At 39.5% G+C, this 18,464-nt stretch overlaps 1 protein-coding gene across 1 annotated transcript in view; it reads left to right on the forward strand.

Annotated features, from left to right (window-relative positions):
• Positions 1-336: 336 nt before the first annotated feature.
• LOC122554708 (bromodomain-containing protein 3-like) overlaps positions 337-18,464 on the forward strand; it is a 98,947-nt gene continuing 80,819 nt past the window's right edge. Inside the window, exons 1-4 of the mRNA XM_087990263.1 lie at positions 337-628; positions 5,334-5,472; positions 12,202-12,353; positions 16,995-17,360. Coding sequence (XP_087846389.1) covers positions 425-628; positions 5,334-5,472; positions 12,202-12,353; positions 16,995-17,360 — 861 coding nt within the window. The 5' untranslated portion in view covers positions 337-424. The remainder of the gene's footprint in view (positions 629-5,333; positions 5,473-12,201; positions 12,354-16,994; positions 17,361-18,464) is intronic.

An 18,464-nucleotide genomic window follows, 5' to 3' on the forward strand; every position in this document is an offset into this window, starting at 1 on the left:
TTGAATGGAGCTGATTTACTTCTAACCTTCATCATTAGTTTGTATCAAACTCTCCTTTTCAGCACTTGTAAAATTTCACTTTGAAAATAAAGTATAATCTCTACTCACCAAGGTGGGACGATGCTAAGATAGCTCCACTTGCATTTTCATTTGTATAAGTGGAATATTTTTGGGTTTCTTCTGCATTCACTGGTGGTATTTTCCTAAAATAAAATGTAGTCTGAATTCTTTGATATTTGAAGTAAAAAAAATATGATTTGAAATCAAGTAAAAACAGTTTTTTCTAAAGTGTCTTTTTTTTTTCCAACAGATTGTGTCATAATCCTGACATGGAAACATGATGGATTAATAGTCCGTCAAGAGCCTTGAAAGAAGAGAGTTTTAAAATCCTGTTGGCTAAGTGCAAGAAATTTTGATATTCAAAATGACATCAACTGGGTATAAAAGATTACAGCAGCAAAATGTGATTGTAAATCCACAGCCACCAGAATATTATAACCCAAAGAAACCTAGCCGAATGACAAATCAGCTACAGTATTTGGAAAAGGTGGTGGTCAAAGCTCTTTGGAAACACCATTTTGCCTGGCCATTCCAACAACCTGTTGATGCTGTGAAGCTGAACTTGCCTGTAAGAATTATAATTGTGCCTGATTAGAACACAGTGCTTTGTTGAGTTATATTGCCATGGCTTTTAGCTGCAACAAATGACTAACTACAATGGAGAGCAGATTGTATAAATATTGTGGGGTTGGGCTCCAACCCCTTGAAAAAAGATCCAAACTGTAAGACATAAGTATACAAGGCAGTAATTGGAAATTTAATATCTTATGACAGTTGGATGAAAACCTTGCATTTTCGTGCTTGCTTTCAGCTATGATAATCTGGTTTATGCTGCTTGAGTATTTTGAATTATTCAAATTCCCACCTTTTGGACAGCCATGAGATGGAGTTATTTTTCTGAAGAGGTAGTCAATGAGGGTAGACAATTGTTCACTGCAATGCCTTTCTATTTTTGGCAAAGGGCAGACAATTAGAAGTAGAACTCGAAGTGTTTACAGTATGAATGAGACAGTTTGACCTCTTATCAGTATATCTCATATCCTCTTTGCCTCTGTAACTTAAAATTAGTGTTCTAGCATGTGTTACTATGGAAGTAATTTGCCTTTGTCAGCAAAAGAAGAGTGGTTATTTTAAATTAAATGTCATTGGTAAGCCAGCTAGAAAATAGGATTTTTCTTTTGTCCGATGGCAGGGACATCTATTACCTGTTCCTAATTTTTGAGATTAGTGGGCCTTCTTTGAATTGCTTCAGTAGTGATTAAGGTAAGAACAGTGAGTTTCATTTTCAAAAGGAGATTCGTGGATCAGTTGGGATTTTGACATTCTGATAATTTAATTGTCAAGTTATAACTGAAACCAATTTTCTCCTTTTGGTGTTTTCTTCTAAAACTGAATTATAAATTCTTAAACCAGTTTTTGAATTTACGTTCCTTGATTTTTATCTGTTCAGATCTGTAGATTACTGTGGGATATCAAAATCAATGTAGAAAATTTCTATAGTTCAATTATTTTTTTGAAGAAATTCACAACTAATTTATTTATTTGTAATAATATAGAATCTCTTTTTAAAATCCCAATAGCTGTTGGCCATTTTTGACTTTCTCTGCCTATATTTATATTCTCAGGAATTTGAGTCCTGACTTCCATTTATTTCTCTTTCTATTAAATCTGTCCTCTCTTCTTTGCGAATGTAATCCTTCACTGTATCCACACAGTGACATTTGCACCTCTTAATTTCTTAACATACTTTCCAGTTACTTGCCAGCAAACTTCCCTCCACAAGATCATGCAATGGAGGAAGAGATGTAGGCCATTCAGCCCACTGGAGTCTGCTCCACTATTCAGAATCATCATGGCTGATCTGATGGTCCTCAGCTACACTTCCTGCCTCTTCCCCATAACCGTTGATTCCCATATTAACGAAACATCTGTCTTTCTCAGCCTTGAATATACTTAACAATCCAATCTCAAAGACCTCGTGATGAAAAGTTTACAGATTCACTGCTCACTGAGAAGACATTCCTCCTCAGCTCTCTTTGACCTGTAATAAGGTTATGCCCCATATTCCTAGACTCTCCCAGGAGAAACACTTTCCACATCCACCCTGTAATGTCCCCAAATACATATGTGTGTTTCAATAAGGTTGTTCCTCATTCTTCTCACTTCAATGAGTATAGATAAACTAAGTTGAAACTTTATTGCTGGAACAGCACAGCAGGTCAGGCGGTATCCAGGGAACAGGAGATTCGACGTTTCGGGCACAGGCCCTTCTTCAGGAATCTCCTGTTCCCTGGATGCTGCCTGACCTGCTGTGCTGTTCCAGCAATAAAGTTTCAACTTTGATCTCCAGCATCTGCAGACCTCACTTTCTCCTCATAGATAAACTAACTCAATCCTACTCAAGATAACTAACCCCCCCTCCCCACCCCACCCCATCTTAACCAAAATTAACCTTGTGAACCTTTTTTGGATGTCTCCAATGCAAGTATATCTTTCCTTAGGTAAGGGGCTCAAAACTGTTCAGTATTTTAGCTGTGTTCTCACTAGTGCCTTGTATAGTTTTAGCAAGACTTCCTTATTTGTATACTCCATTCCCTTGTCAATAAATGTCAACATTTCATTGCCTTCCATATTACCTGCTGAACTTGTTAGCTAGCTTTCTCCCAAATCTGTGCTGTAGCTTTCTGCAATTTTTCTCTACTTAAATATTTCATAATAAATAATCATGCCAAAATGCATAACCTCTCAATTTCCCACATTATATTCCATTTACGATATTTTTGTCTACTCAACCTGCCCATATTCCACTGTAGATTAATTGTGTCAACTTCCCCACTTGCCTTCCCACCTATTTTCATGAGATCTGCAGATTTGGTGTGTCTGTAGTTTTCCTCCTCCTAAGTCATTTATATATTATGTAAATAACATGGCATCCACAGTGATTTGTGTGGTACACCAACTGGTTACAAGTTTCGTCCTGAACTACTTCCCACCTCCCCCATCCCCCCACCAATCCCAACTCTTTGATTTGTGTTAGTTAAGCATTCCTCTCTTCATGCTACTAATCTATATCCAATACCATGTACTCTTATCTTAAGTAGCTTGATGTGTGGTGCCTTATCAAATACTCTCTGGAAATCCAAACATATTACATCCACTATCCTGCTTGTTACCTTCTCAATGAATTGTATTACATCTCAGGCAAGCTTTTCCCTTCATTGAAGCTTTTCTGACTCTGCTTGATTGTTATGTATTTCTGAATGTTGTGATATTACATCCAACTCTACCATTTTTCCAATAGCACATTAAGTTAACTTGTCGCTCTTTATTTTGTTGGTCTTAAGTATTCCAAATCCTCTTGTTTACCACTCCCCTAGTTGTGAAGAAGGGTTACATTTGAAAGACTACCTTCTCCACCTTCGGATGCTGCCTGGTTTGCTGTGTTCTTTCAACTTTCTGCTTGTCTATGTTAAACTCCTTTCCCAGTCTGCTGGAGCTAACATGGGCCTTGTTCTTTTGTAATTATCTTTAGTTAGCTCTCGTAGTCCTGTTTCAAACTCCAGTTTTTCCTGCTAAATTCTACCATGTGGTCACTGTTTATGAGGGAGTATTTTATTAAATCTGCCTTATTACACACAAGATCCAAAATAACCCCAATAACTCTGTTAGTTTCTTGTGGCTATCTCCAGCAATCTGACTTTCTCGATCTGCATGAAGATTAAGATGACCCATTATTTTTAATGCATATTTATATGCTGTCATTCAATCCTGATTGATATTCTCTACCCTATTGTATAGCTACTGTTAAGGGCCTATAGGCTACTCCTACCAGTGTGTTTATCATTCTTTTTAAAAAGAATATCAGCCATGTGGATATTAAACCTTCTTATCCAAGATAATTTCTTGCTTTTTTGAAAAGGCATGCACCTGAATATTTAGCTCCCAGCTTTGATCTCCTTGCAATCATGTCTGTTATAGCTCATATCTATAAACATGTTTTTTGTTCCTTCTCATGAATTTAGTTTGTTCCAAATACTCTATATGCAAATAGAGACCATTTCATTTTGTTGCTTTTACCCTTTTTATTGTCATTTTCTGTTTTGTAAATTTTGTCCCTTCCCATCTCTCTCTGGATATTGTTATCCAAATAGTTACACTGTAATACTGTCATATCATTTTGCTTTGTAAGTCAATATTTTCCTTTCCTCCAACTGTCTCACCCTCTACATCAAAGTAGTTATTTTAAAACCCTGTCAGTCCTTTGTTATACACCAGGGCACTGGTCCCAGCATGTTTCATGTTAGGCTCATCCCACCAAAACTGATTCCTTCTACCCAGTTTTGGGCCAGTAACCCATTCCAGCCATTCCAATCATTGTGCCATGTGTCTATCTCCTTGACTTTATTTACCTGTTTGTCTGTGGCTCAGATAATAATCCGAAGATTATCTTGGAGGTTCTGCTGTTTACTTTGACTCTTTACTGTTCAAATTCTTTCAGTAGAACCTTTTTTCATCCTGTCAGAGTAAATTTTAAGATTGCATTTCATATTAAAGTCAAAATCATTTGCTCATACCAAGTGCAAATGCATGGCCTGCCCATGTGAAATGTGAGCAAAGCTCAAAACTCATTTTCAATTAATCAATGTTGTATTGTACTGTTATTTCATGTCACATCCTCCTTGAGGTGCTAAATTGATTTCTCCCAATCTGTGGACATTGCATCTACTGCATTCTATTTATCCAATGTAGTTTTATGTTTTCAAAAATCTTTCCATTCAACTCATATCTAAATTTTATTCCAAAACAATTGCTAGCATATATCAAGACTTGGAAAGAGAAATATAATATTTGCTAGTACCTGAGATAATAAAGAAACACAGGTTCTTTTGAAAGAAACATTTGCTTGTTTAAAAAAATGTGCTGTTAAGTCAACCAATTTAAGAGTACTTAAAATTGGAAACTAATTTTTGCAATTAAAGTCACAATATAATTGGAAGAACATGCGTAAATGGATGCTGCTGCTCTGCCTGTGTTTTTGTTTTCTCCCTCCCCACAGGATTACTATCAGATTACAAAGAACCCAATGGATTTGGGTACCATCAAAAAACGCTTGGAAAATAAATATTACTGTAAAGCTATGGAGTGTATAGAGGACATAAATACAATGTTTACTAACTGCTATGTATATAATCGGGTATGTTGTTACACCTTATAATTGTGAAATGCTTCTTGTGTTATGTTGATAAAATTATTTAACTAGTGTCTATTTATAGCCAGGGGATGACATAGTTGTAATGGCACAAACCTTGGAGAAGCTTTTTCTACAGAAGGTGTCACAAATGCCACAAGAAGAAATAGAGCTTCCTGTGGCTAACAAAAGAGGAGGGAATGGCAAAGGAAGGAAAGGATCAGGTAATCAATTGAAAAGTATATATTGCCTCCTTATTTATAACATGGCACTTTGAAAATGTCTGGGATGGTGAGGCAGAAAGCATCCTCAAACTTCTGCCTTAAACCTGTGTGCTTTGCTTTAACTTGAAACCAGAAGAGCACCATTCCTAATTGGAACGGATGAGTGAGTTTATGGGGTCTCTTCTTGAAATAACTTGGAATCGAGAGAGGCTTTAAGTTTAGATCCAGAAATTAGAAGGATCACCAAAAAACTTTGTTTTGGAATAGGACTGCATCACAAACAATTTGCTAGCCACTCTTGCAGTGTTAGAGGTGGAACAAGACGTGTTTACAACCTCTATGTCGTAGTGTCCCTTAGTTAAAATCTAACTATGTAACAGTAAGCCTACTTGTTTCTGTTGCATTACCTGACTCTGCCCTCTGCTCATCTGCTGAAATCCTCATCCATGCTATTGTTCATTCTAGACATGACTATTTCAATGCATACCTGACCACTTTCACACTTCCTTCTGAAATTTGTTTTGGTTATTCATTCACGGGATGTGGGTGTATCCGGCTGGATGACCATACCCACTTGTATCAAGGGTATTTGATACATGGGAACACCACCACCTGCAAATTCCCCTCCATGCTACGCACCATCTTGACTTGGAAATATATCGCTGTTCTTTGTGTTGCTAGATCAGTATCTTGTAACACCCACCCTAATGGTACAATAGGTATATCCACACTACATGCACTGCAGTGGTTTAAGAAGGCAGCTTATCATCACAGTCTCAATGGCCAGTGGGGAATTAAAGGGTGAGGCTGAATAGACTGGAACTGTTTTCCTGGAGCGTTGGAAGCTGAGGGGTGACCTTAGAGAGATTTATTAAATCATGAGGGGCATGCATAGGATGAATAGAGAAGATCTTTTTGCTAGGGTGGGGGAGTCCAGAACTAGAGGGCATAGGTTTAGGGTAAGAGGGGAAAGTTATAAAAGGTACCTAAGGGGCAACTTTTTCACACAGGCTGGTGCATGTATGCAATGAGCTGACAGAAGAAGTGGTGGAGGCTGGTACAATTGCAACATTTAAAAGGCATCTGAATGGGTCTATGAATAGGAAAGGTTTTGACGGATATGGGCAAGTGCTGGCAAATGGGATTAGATTAATTTAGGATATCTGGTCGGCATGGACGAATTGGACCAAAGGATCTGTTTCCGTGCTGTACATCTGTGACTCTAAACTGATCATCGTGCTTGTAGATGTCACAGCATAAACTGAAATTCACCCCTCCACATCTTTGCTTTGCTCCTATAAGATAGTCCTTGAAACCTACCTTTTGTAACCAAACTTGTAATATCCCCTTGTGACACAGCACCAAATTGTTTGATAACACTCTTGTAAAATGGCTTGGGACTACATTAGCCTGCATTTTCATAGTAGGCAGAAGTGAGGACTGCAGATGCTGGAAACCAGAGTTCAGGTTAGAGTGGTGCTGGAAAAGCACAGCAGGTCAGGCAACATGTGAGGAGCAGGAAAATTGACATTTTGGGCAAAAGCCCTTCATCACAGAAGTTTTTTTAGCATAAGTTATAGCTTACTATAGTTAATGGATGTGGCAGTGCACTCAAATATATTGAATCTTAAAATGGTTACAGCACAGGAGGAGTCCTTCTGATTCTGTAAGTCTACCCTGAAATACTAATCCACTTAATGCCACTCACCACCTTCCTGGCCTCGTGCGTTTATTTTCTTTAAAATGATGATCCAAAATCCCCTTGAATGCCTGACCCTGTTTCCTCCATGTAAAGGCATTGCGTTCCAGATACCAACCATTTGAGTGTAAGCAAGTTTCATCTTCTGTCGTTTGCCTCTTTTGCCAAATTTAAGTGTTACTTCTTTTTTGTCTCTCCAGCAATGGGAATAGTTTCTCCCTATCGGTCTGTCCAGGTTTTTCATGACTCTGAATGCATCTATCAAATCTCTTGACCATCTCTCCTCGAACAATTCCACGTACTAAAGTTACTCCTTTCACTGCTGATATCATACTATTGAGACTTCTCTTTGTTCTCTATACTAAAGAATAGTACCTGGATAGATTATTAAAGCAGATGGCATTCAGGACTTAATTTATTGTGTTCTCAACCAGGTAAACAGGTTGAATAATTTTATGTAAGTTTTACACACGCATATCTTAGTCCTTCTGCTCCTGCACCCTGTTTAGAATTGTACCCTTCATTTTATGTTGTCTCCATGTGTTTCACTTCACACTTCTCTGCATTGTTAATCAACCTGTCTAACCTTTGAAATTCTATACAGTCTTTAGTATAGCTTCCAGGTTTTGTATTGTCTGCAGATTTTTGAAATTGTGCTTTCTACTCTGGAGTCTAGTCGTTATGATGCACCAAAGAATGGGAGTGCTATCACAGATTCCTAGGGAATTCTCTTATAAATCCAGAGAAGACAGAGGATGGTGGTGGAGGGTTGTTTTTCAGACTGGAGGCCTGTGACCAGTGGAGTGCCACAAGGATCGGTGCTGGGTCCTCTAAATTTTGTCATTTACATAAATGATTTGGATGCGAGCATAAGAGGTACAGTTAGTAAGTTTGCAGATGACACCAAAATTGGAGGTGTAGTGGACAGCAAAGAGGATTACCTCAGATTACAGCAGGATCTGGACCAGATGGGCCAATGGGCTGAGAAGTGGCAGATGGAGTTTAATTCAGATAAATGTGAGGTGCTGCATTTTGGGAAAGCAAATCTTAGCAGGACCTATGGTAAGGTCCGAGGGAGTGTTGCTGAACAAAAAGACCTTGGAGTGCAGGTTCATAGCTCCTTGAAAGTGGAGCCGCAGGTAGATAGGATAGTGAAGAAGGCATTTGGTATGCTTTCCTTTATTGGTCAGAGAACTGAGTACAGGAGTTGGGAGGTCATGTTGCGGCTGTACAGGACATTGGTTAGGCCACTATTGGAATATTGCATGCAATTCTGGTCTTCCTATCGGAAAGATGTTGTGAAACTTGAAAGGGTTCAGCAAAAATTTGCAAGGATGTTGCCAGGGTTGGAGGATCTTAGCTACAGGGAGAGGCTGAACAGACTGGGGCTGTTTTCCCTGGTGCGCCGGAGGCTAAGGGGTGACCTTATAAAGGTTTACAAAATTGAGGGGCATAGATAGGATAAATAGGTAAAGTCTTTTCCTTGGGGTTGGGGAGTCCAGAACTACAGGGCATAGGTTTAGGGTGAGAGGGGAAAGATATAAAAGAGACCTTTGGGCAATGTTTTCACGCAGAGAGTGGTACGTGTATGGAATGAGCTACCAGAGGATGTGGTGGAGGCTGGTACAATTGCAACATTTTAAAAGGCATTTGGATGGGTATATGAATAGGAAGGGTTTGGAGGGATATGGGCCGGTGCTGGCAGGTGGGACTAGTTTGGGTTGGGATATCTGGTCGGCATGGACGGGTTGGACTGAAGGGTTTGTTTCCATGCTGTACATCTCTGACTCTATAACTGTATCTCTGGTCTGAAAGTCAGCCATTAACTGTTTCCTGTTACTCCACCACTCTACAATCCTGTTATTTCAAAACTTTTGAAATCTGTTGCATAGCACTTATGGAAGTTCATGTAATATTTTTTATTTGGGATGAGAGAATTAATTCTTCCATTACTTAAAGGAAACTTAGTTTTATTTTAATAGTCTGCTTGAAGGCTTAATTAGAGGTTGTGATTAATGGTGCTGGAACGTTGCCAATTTTGTGGGTGCCTTTCAGCACAATTTTCTTTTAAATTGGTAAAAAAGGAGTGTGAAAACTTGGCTTGAGAGAGCAAATTCAAATATTTTATGATGATTGGAATGAAAGCAAACTGAATTTTGGTATTTATTGTAACATTTGTGCTATGTTTCATATGTATATAATTAGAAGGTTCCTGTAATTTGTGGCTTAACACATAAAGCCATTTTAAGATTGCATTAATGGAATCATAAAATTTTGAATTGAAATGAGTCATGTATAACTATGTAATTCTGTTCTAATTTCCTCTGAAAATTGTCTTTTTACTAATGTTATTTACCATAATCATCACCTTATGGTGAATTCACATCCTAATACTAATAAGTACTTCTGTTATTCTTCGAGTGATCTTCATAATTCCTGTACGTGTAGAAATAGTTACTGTGGCTGATGCAGTTAAAATACCAATTACCACTGATGTTGATGGGCTATTTCTTCAACTTTAGGGGTTGTACCAATTTGTATGACCAGGAATCTCTCTTCTTTACTTCACCTGTTTGGGAATATTATGAGCCTTAATTGTTTTGGAACCATAGATCTTTACTCCTGTAAAGATGCTATTCAATCCATCCAAGTCAATTCGATGCTAGAGTAATCTAAAACTAATCTTATTTTTCCAAAATACTTCCATTATTGTCCACTGTTATCTTTTCCAAATTTCTAGAATTTAACAACCACTGTGTGAATGTGTTGCATTATAGAGTACTTTTCTATTTTGCAATAGCTCTCTGTACAGAGGCTTTAAATTGGTATTTAATTAAAGATAACGAATAATAAAAATAACACTAATTCCTAAAAAACATGAGGCAGGACAACAATTAGGAAATGAGAGAGCGGCAGGGAGGTTAAACAAGCATTTTGTCTTCACAAGATGAGGCGCTTCATGTTTTCAAATTAGTAAAAGAAAGTTTACTGCAAACATGAAATGGTCTAAAACGTGACAAATACCCTGGTTCTGATTGGCTTCGTCCCTGGGTTCCAAATGCAGTAGTTAGGGACGTTGGATACACTGATTGCAGAATCTAGGCAATTTTGGAAGGTCAAGTGTGGTTTCTAGTGGTTCTGCAAGGGTCAGTGTTGGTACCACAACCTTTCACTTTATACATTTAATGAGCTGGATGAAAGAACTGAGGGCATTCTGGCTAAGTTTGCAGATGATACAAAAATAGATGGTGGGGGAGGTAGTATGGAGGTTGGGGGGGGGGGGCGGTGGGCAAGAAGGCTGCACAAAATTTAGACAGGTTAGGAGAGTGGGCAAAGAAGTGGCAGATGATATACACCATAGGAAAGTGTGAGATCATGCATTTTGGTAGGAAGAATAGAGGCAAAGACCATTTTCTAAATGGAGAGAAAATTCAGAAATCCAAAGTGCTAAAGGACTGGAGTCCCAGTCCAGATTACTCTTAAGGTAAACTTACAGGTTGAATCAATAGTTAGGAAGGCAAATACAATTTGGCCTTTCATCTCAAAAGGACTTGAATGTAAAAGCAGGTACGTAGTTCAGAACCTTATAAGGCTCTGGTCAGACCACAATTAGGGTTGTGAGCAATTTTGATCCCCATACCTCAAGAAGGATGTATTGGCTCTGGAGCAAGTCCAGAGGAGGTTCATGAGACTGATCCCAGGAATAAAAGGTGTAACAACTTATGAGGAATGTTTTGAGAACTCTGGGATTATACTCAATGGGGCTTAGAAGGATGGGTGGGGAAGGGGATGGGAATCTGATTGCAACTTAGAATACTGCTCAGAATGGATAGAGTGGACATTGGGAGCATGTTTCCATTGGCAGAAGAGATGAGAGCCAGAGGGCGTAACCTTGGAGTAAAGGGAAGACCCTTTAAAATGGAGATGAGGAGAAACTACTTTCATCAGAGAGTGGTGAATCTGTGCAATCCATTGCCACAGAAGTCTATGGAGGGGCAGGGCATTAAATATATTTTAAAACAGATAAATTTTTGATTGCCAAGGGGATCAAAGGTTATGGGAGAAAGTGGAAAAAATAGGTTTTTCAGCCCTATCAATCACAATTTAATGTGGAGCCAATTTAAGATGGAGATGAGAGGAATTTCCTTTGAGGGTTGAAAGTCTTTGGAATTCTTTGCCACTGAGATCTGTGAGAGCAGATTCTTGTGCATATTTAAGGCTGAGGAAGATTTTTTTATCAGTAAGAGAGTTGAAGGTTACAGAGAAAGAGGATGTGAGAATGTTGGGATCAGCTGTGATTCTTTTGAATGGTGAAGCGCGCTAAAGGAGCTGAATGGCCTATTCTTCCTATTTCTTATGGAGTTGAGTAACCTTGAATTAAATCTTCTCTTGACTATTTCTGCTGAAAGTGTATAGAATTTACAGTGTAAAAACATGATTGACACAGCTGGTCTGTACCTGTCACTGCTCCACACAAGTTTTGTCCAATCTTAATTTATCTCAATGTTGTCAGCATTATCTTTCTATCATTTTATAACTCATGTATTTATGTAGTCTTCTGTGATATGCACAAATCCATTTTTAACTATACTTTCTCATCCAGCTTTGGTCGTCCTACTGTCACAAGTCACTCCATAACTAGTGTCCCATGTCCAGAAACTGTTTTCTAACTTTCCAATATATGGATGCAATGCCTTTGACTTTTTTTCAACAAGGGATCCCAAACTGCCGATGGAACTCAAATGTGGTCTAACAAGTGTTCTGAGCAAATTGATATTTCCTGACCTGCATCAATTCAAATATTTCTACACATGTAAACATAACTGCATTAACACAGTTATGTCTAAATTAATTTGTTCCAATTACAATTGTATCATTTGCTTAGGGATAATCATGGTTGCACTTCTTTTCATGTGTACCTAACCACTCTAGCTTTTAGGTGAGTAATTTAATGTTGAAAACTTGGATGGTGGTGTATATATATCTGGACTGTTATGTGAATAGTTTTGTTCTTGTTATAATGCCAACAGTGTCCTCAATTGCACAATCAAAATTATGTCCACCAACATCTGTAACTGGAAGTCAGAAACCAATGGTTGCACTACCACCTCAGTCACGAATACCATCGTTGTCAGCCACTACACACGCTCCTCTAACACCAGCAGGACAGTCTGTTATAAAAGTAAGTATTTCTATATCTGCACAGACTGTGTTTTTGGAATTCTTCCCTGCAAAATCTGTTAAAATGGTAGCTGTTTTTGTTTTTAACCCTGCAGTCTGAGCAGTGTATCTGTTTGTTTGCCTGTTCAATTTTTGGGTCCTGCCTAACCGTAAAATGAGGTTAGTGTTCCACTACAATGCCAACATCTGCTTTTATTTGATTTATTGTTGTATGTATTTTTACTGTGGAAAGTGTTGTATAGTGTTGCCACACTCTGGCACCATCTTAAAATATGCAAAAATAAACCCAAAACATAGAATATGAAGGCAGAAAAATGAGTGTTCAACTTTAAGTCCTCATTTAAGTGCTCCACTCTGGGCCATGGGCCTGGTGGCAGGCACAAGTCCTCTTCTCTGCACCACTGCTGCTGGAACAAACGTTGCAACGCTTTGGCGCCATCTTACCTCCATCGATGCCCTCACAACAGAATCCTTGCTGGACCTTGTCAATGCCGATGTCACCAGGAATTGAACTGGACTCCTTTGTTGCCATAGGTCTGCTCTGGTAATGTGGAAAATTGCCCAGGTATGTACTATGCACAAAAAGCAGAACAAATCTAATTACTGCCAAATCAGCCTGCTCTCTGCCATCAGCAAAGTGATGGAAGGGGTCATCAGCAGTGCTGTCAAGTGGCACTTTCAAAGGAATAACATGTTAAGTTTGGGTTCCCAGGTCCCTTGGTACCTGATCTCGTTACTAACTTGTACAAAAATAGACAAAAGAGCTGAATTCCAGAGAGATCAAGGCATTGTCAAGAGGAAGAAGGGGGCTTATGTAATGGTGGGACATGAAGGCTCAGTTAGGGCACTTTAGAGTTACAAGTTAGCCAGGAGGGACCTAAAGTGAGAGCTAAGAAGAGTCAGGAGGGAACATGAGAAGTCTTTGGCAGATAGGATCAAGGAAAACCCTAAAGCTTTGTGTAGGTATGTCAGGAATGAAAGAATGACTAGAGTAAGAGTAGGGCCAGTCAAGGACAGTAGTGGGAAGTTGTGCATGGAGTCTGAAGAGATAAGAGAGGCGCTAAATGAATATTTTTCATCAGTATTCACTCAGGAAAAAGACAATGTTGTCGAGAATACTGAGATACAGGCTATTACACTAGATGGGATTGAGGTTCATGAGGTGGTGTTAGCAATTCTGGAAAGTGTGCAAATAGAGGAGTCCCCTGGGCTGGATGGGATTTATCCTAGGATTCTCTGGGAATCCAGGGAGGAGATTGCGGAGCTTTTGGCTTTGATCTTTGTCGTCATTGCCTACAAGAATAGTGCCAGCAATTGGAGGATAGTAGAATTGTCCCCTTGTTCAAGAAGGGGAGTAGAGACAACCCTGGTAATTATGCACCAGTGAGCCTTACTTTTGTTGTGGGCAAAGTTTTGGAAAAGTTTATAAGGGATAGGATTTATAATTATCTAGAAAGGAATAATTTAATTAGAGATAGTCGACACTGTTTTGTGAAGGGTAGGTCATGCCTCACAAACCTTGTTCTTTTGAGAAAGTGACCAAACAGGTGGATGAGGGTAAAGTGGTTGATGTGGTGTATATGGATTTCCGTAAAGCTTTTGATAAGGTTCGGCTACAGTAGGCTACTGCAGAAAATAGAGGCATGGGATTGAGGTTGATTTAGCAGTTTGGATCAGACATTGGTTAGGTGTAAAAAGACAGGGTGTGGTTGATGGGAAATGTTCATCCTGGAGTTCAGTTAATGTGCTGTACCACAAGGATCTGTTTTGTGGCACTGCTGTTTGTCATTTTTATAAATTTACCTGAATGTGGGCCTAGAAGGGCAGGTTAATAAGTTTGTGGATGACACTAAGGTTGGTGGAGTTGTGGACTGTGCCGAAGGATGTTGCAGGTTACAGAAGGACATAAATAAGCTGCAGAGCTGGGCTGAGGTGGCAAATGGAGTTTAATGCAGAAATGTGTGAGGTGTTTCACTTTGGAAGGACTAACAGGAATACAGAGTACTGGGCTGATCAGATTCTTGGTAGTGCAGATGAGCAGAGCAATCTTTGTCCATGTGCATAGATCCCTGAAAGTTGCCACCCAGGTTGATAGGGTTGTTAAGAAGACATATAATGTTAGCTTCTATTGGTGGAAGGATTGACTTTTCGAGCCATGAGGTCATGTTGCAACTATACAAAACCCTGGTGTGGCCGCACTTGGAGTATTGCGTACAGTTCTAGTCGCTGCATTATAGGAAGGATGTGGAAGCGTTGGAAAGAGTGCAGAGGAGATTTACCAACATGTTGCCTGGTATGGAGGGAAGGTCTTAAGAGGAAAAACTGAGGGATTTGAGGATGTTTTCATTAGAGAGAAGGTTAAGAGGTGACTTAATAGAGCCATACAAGATGATCAAAGGATTAGAGTGCCTTTTTCCACATGGGAGTGGCTAGTACAAGGGGGCATAGCTTTTAAAAAAAATTGAGAGGAAGGTAGATATAGGACAAATGTCAGAGATGGATTGTTTTCACAGATCAGTGCAACATTGAGGGCCAAAGGGCCTGTACTGCACTGTAATGTCTCCAGGCCACATTAGAATGTGGTATTGAAGGACTGTAGCAAAAATTGATTTATTGGGAAAAGATACTGGTTGATGTCATATCTAACAAAAAAGGGCGATAGTTGCATTTGTTAAACCAATCATCTCAGCCCAGGAAATCACTGCACAAGTTCGTTAGGGTAGTATCTTAGATTCCTCCGCCTTCTCAAAGTTGGAAGTCACATGACACCAGGTTAGAGTCCATTGGGTTTATTGAAATTACTACAAGTTTTTGGAGCGCTGCTCCTTTGTCAGGTTGAACTATAACCTGGTGTCGTGTGACTTCTGACTTTGTCCACCCTGGTTCAACACAGGCACTTCTGCATCATGACCTTCAGCAAAGTTCTCTAAAGAAATACTATGCAGACCTCCCAAGGTCCATGCCCAGCAACAGCTTCTGAAATTAGCAGAAGCTAATTGTTGGCACGGCAGCTGACATGAGTGGAGCTTACCAGTGGCAGCACAGCCACACTGCTTAGAGTGAAGGTTGACCTTTGACTCCAATAAATGTGCCTCCACCATAAGATCAAATTGTGCAATCAGTGAAAATCCCCAATGTTCAACACCATTTGCTATTCCTCATGCTGAGGAGTTTGTATCTATAATTCTGGCTTGAGTTGTTAAGTGGCCTGTAATATGCCACAGAATTGCCAGGTAATGATTTCCAGCAAAAGAAATCCATCCATCACCATCACTGAGGCTTTCTTTAGCAACATCCTACGGTTACCATTCACCAGAAATCGAACTAGCCAGAGCTTGTATCTAATGAGGTTACAACAGCAGGTTCAAGGCTAAGTATTCTGCAATGAGTAATCATGTCTGCCCTTGGAGTGTTTGTCCACAATCTACATGGCACAAGTCACATGTGTGATTTTCCAAGATGAATGTAGCTCCAACAGCATGCAAGAAGCTTAACATCATCTAGGACAAAGCAATCTATCTGATTGGAACTCGGTTCACTTCCTACACCACCAATACACTGACAGCAGTGTGTATTGTCTACAAGATGGCAGTGACACTCAGGCTCCTTCAGTACCATCTTTCAAATCCACAACCCCTACCAGCTGATGCATATGGACGCCACCATCAAGTTCCCCACCACGTTGCACACCATCCTGACTTGGAACTAAATCTGTTCCTTCACTGTCAAAGTCCTGTAGCTGCCTTCATAACCGCACCACACCCCAAGGACTATTGTGTTTCAAGAAGGTGATTTACCACATCCATCTCCATGGAAATTGGAGATAACTAATGAAGGCTAGCCTGGCCAGAGATGATCCACATCCCATGAATGAAGATACCACCAATTTGAGGGAAGGGCCTGGGACTCCTTTCTCTTGAATCCTACGAGGTGAATAACATGACACTTTTTTATTAGTCAAAGCCCTTACAGTATTTCCAGAATAAATAGTGATTAAGTCTTGGCAAAGTGTCCCAGAAAGTTTCCAAATACATTTCAAAAGGTCTCTTCAAACCGCCAACAACTAGGAAAAGAGTCTGCCTTTTGAAGTAAAGCTCAAATGCTGAGCAACAATTTCTTTGCTCCTCAGGCTGCTGTTAGGGAAATATATTAACTTTTAATGCTGTCCACCAAAATACTGTGCAGCCTGGATGATTATTAGAAGGCAATGTAGTTAACAATAAGGCATGTAACTCCTCCAAATCAATGTTCTGAACTCTAAATTCTTGAAATGAATTCTTGTGCTAAGTGTCAGCTAAACTGTCTTTTCAACTCTCCTGTTGGCTACTTTGAAAACTCTTTAAAACCTGAAGGAATAATCCTGAATTGGTTTAAATGGAAGCACAAGCCAAATCTAATTATTTAGATGCAGTTACTTGGGTTTTGAGAATTAATTCAAGCACTAGGTTTCAGCAAATGCGTCTGCTTGCCAAACTTATATTGGTGTGGGTTTGAATAGGCAATTGGAAATGTTGTAATGGAGAAAATATTAGAATAATGTGAATAGATGCGATCAACTTTCGGGAAAAGGCTTGATCACCTGATGTTCACCTGTTTCATTTTTGAACTTGCTGTCTTTAATGTGTTGTTTTTTCATTTTAAGGCAAAGAAAGGTATTAAAAGGAAGGCAGACACTACTACACCTACTACTTCAGTTCCTACAATAAGTAGTGGATCCTCGCCAATCCTCTCAGAGTGCAAACCTACAAAAACCTGCTCCCCAGAGAAAAGCAGTCAATTAAGTAAGCCACCTACAAAGGATCTACCAGATTCTCAACAGCATCCAGCTGGTAAAAAAGACAAGTTGACAACAAATTTGCAACTTTGCAATGATATTCTCAAAGAAATGTTTGCAAAGAAGCATGCAGCATATGCGTGGCCTTTCTATGAGCCAGTGGATGCTGAAGCATTGGGACTTCATGATTATCATGATATTATTGAGCACCCCATGGACCTCAGTTCTGTGAAAGTAAGTTCATTTATTCTCTTGTCACCTTCCAGATCTTTCAATACTGAACAAATTGGAAGGTGTTAATCATCTATTTCATGAGGTAGTAAATTTCCACAAACCATATTTTGAATGTGTTCTTTTGATCCTGAATAACCAGGTTAAATGTTTTCAAATTTTGAAGCTGTTTTGCATTTCATTGTCAATTTTATCTTAAAGTAAGTTGGTGCATTAACAACCATCATGATTTAGGGTGTAGATTTGCTCGCTGAGCTGTAGGTTTGATATCCAGACGTTTCATTACCTGGCTAGGTAACATCAGTGGCGACCTCCAAGTGAAGCAAAGCTGTTGTCTCCTGCTTTCTATTTATATGTTTGTCCTGAATGGGGTTCCTGGGGTTTGTGGTGATGTCATTTCCTGTTCGTTTTCTGAGCGGTTGATAGATGGTATCTAGATTTGTGTGTTTGTTTATGGCGTTGTGGTTGGAGTGCCAGGCCTCTAGGAATTCTCTGGCATGTCTATGCTTAGCCTGTCCCAGGATAGATGTGTTGTCCCAGTCAAAATGGTGGGTTTTTTTTCCTCCGTGTAGGGCTACGAGGGAGAGAGGGTCGTGTTTTTTTTGTGGCTAGCTGGTGTTCGTGTATCCTGGTGGCTAACTTTCTTCCTGTTTGTCCTACGTAGTGTTTGTGGCAGTCCTTGCATGGAATTTTGTAGACGACGTTGGTTTTGTCCATGGGTTGTACTGGGTCTTTTTGTTTTTGTTTGAGTGTGTTGGTGGGTTTGTGTGCTACTAGGATTCACTTGGAGGTCGCCACCAATGATATTACCTAGCCAGGCAATGAAACGTCTGGATATCAAACCTACAGCTCAGCAAGCAAACCTACACCCTAAACCTCCAACCTTGCAACCATCATGATCTGAGTCTTAGGGGGCTATGGAGCATTTACATCACTTGTTTTAGAAGCATGAAATTTGTGTTTGGTGTATTTGTGAAAAAGAGGTTAGTAATATTATAATAATAATAATAATAATAATAATATCATGTAGCAAAGGGAACATGGACTGTAAGGAAAAGCTGGACTGGATTATGTAGTAAAACATAAGGTGGGAAAATTCCAAGCGAA

Source organism: Chiloscyllium plagiosum, unplaced genomic scaffold, assembly GCF_037043375.1.
Source record: "Chiloscyllium plagiosum isolate Xiang-an unplaced genomic scaffold, Cpla_swu_hap1 HiC_scaffold_9, whole genome shotgun sequence".
NCBI lineage: Eukaryota > Metazoa > Chordata > Chondrichthyes > Orectolobiformes > Hemiscylliidae > Chiloscyllium > Chiloscyllium plagiosum.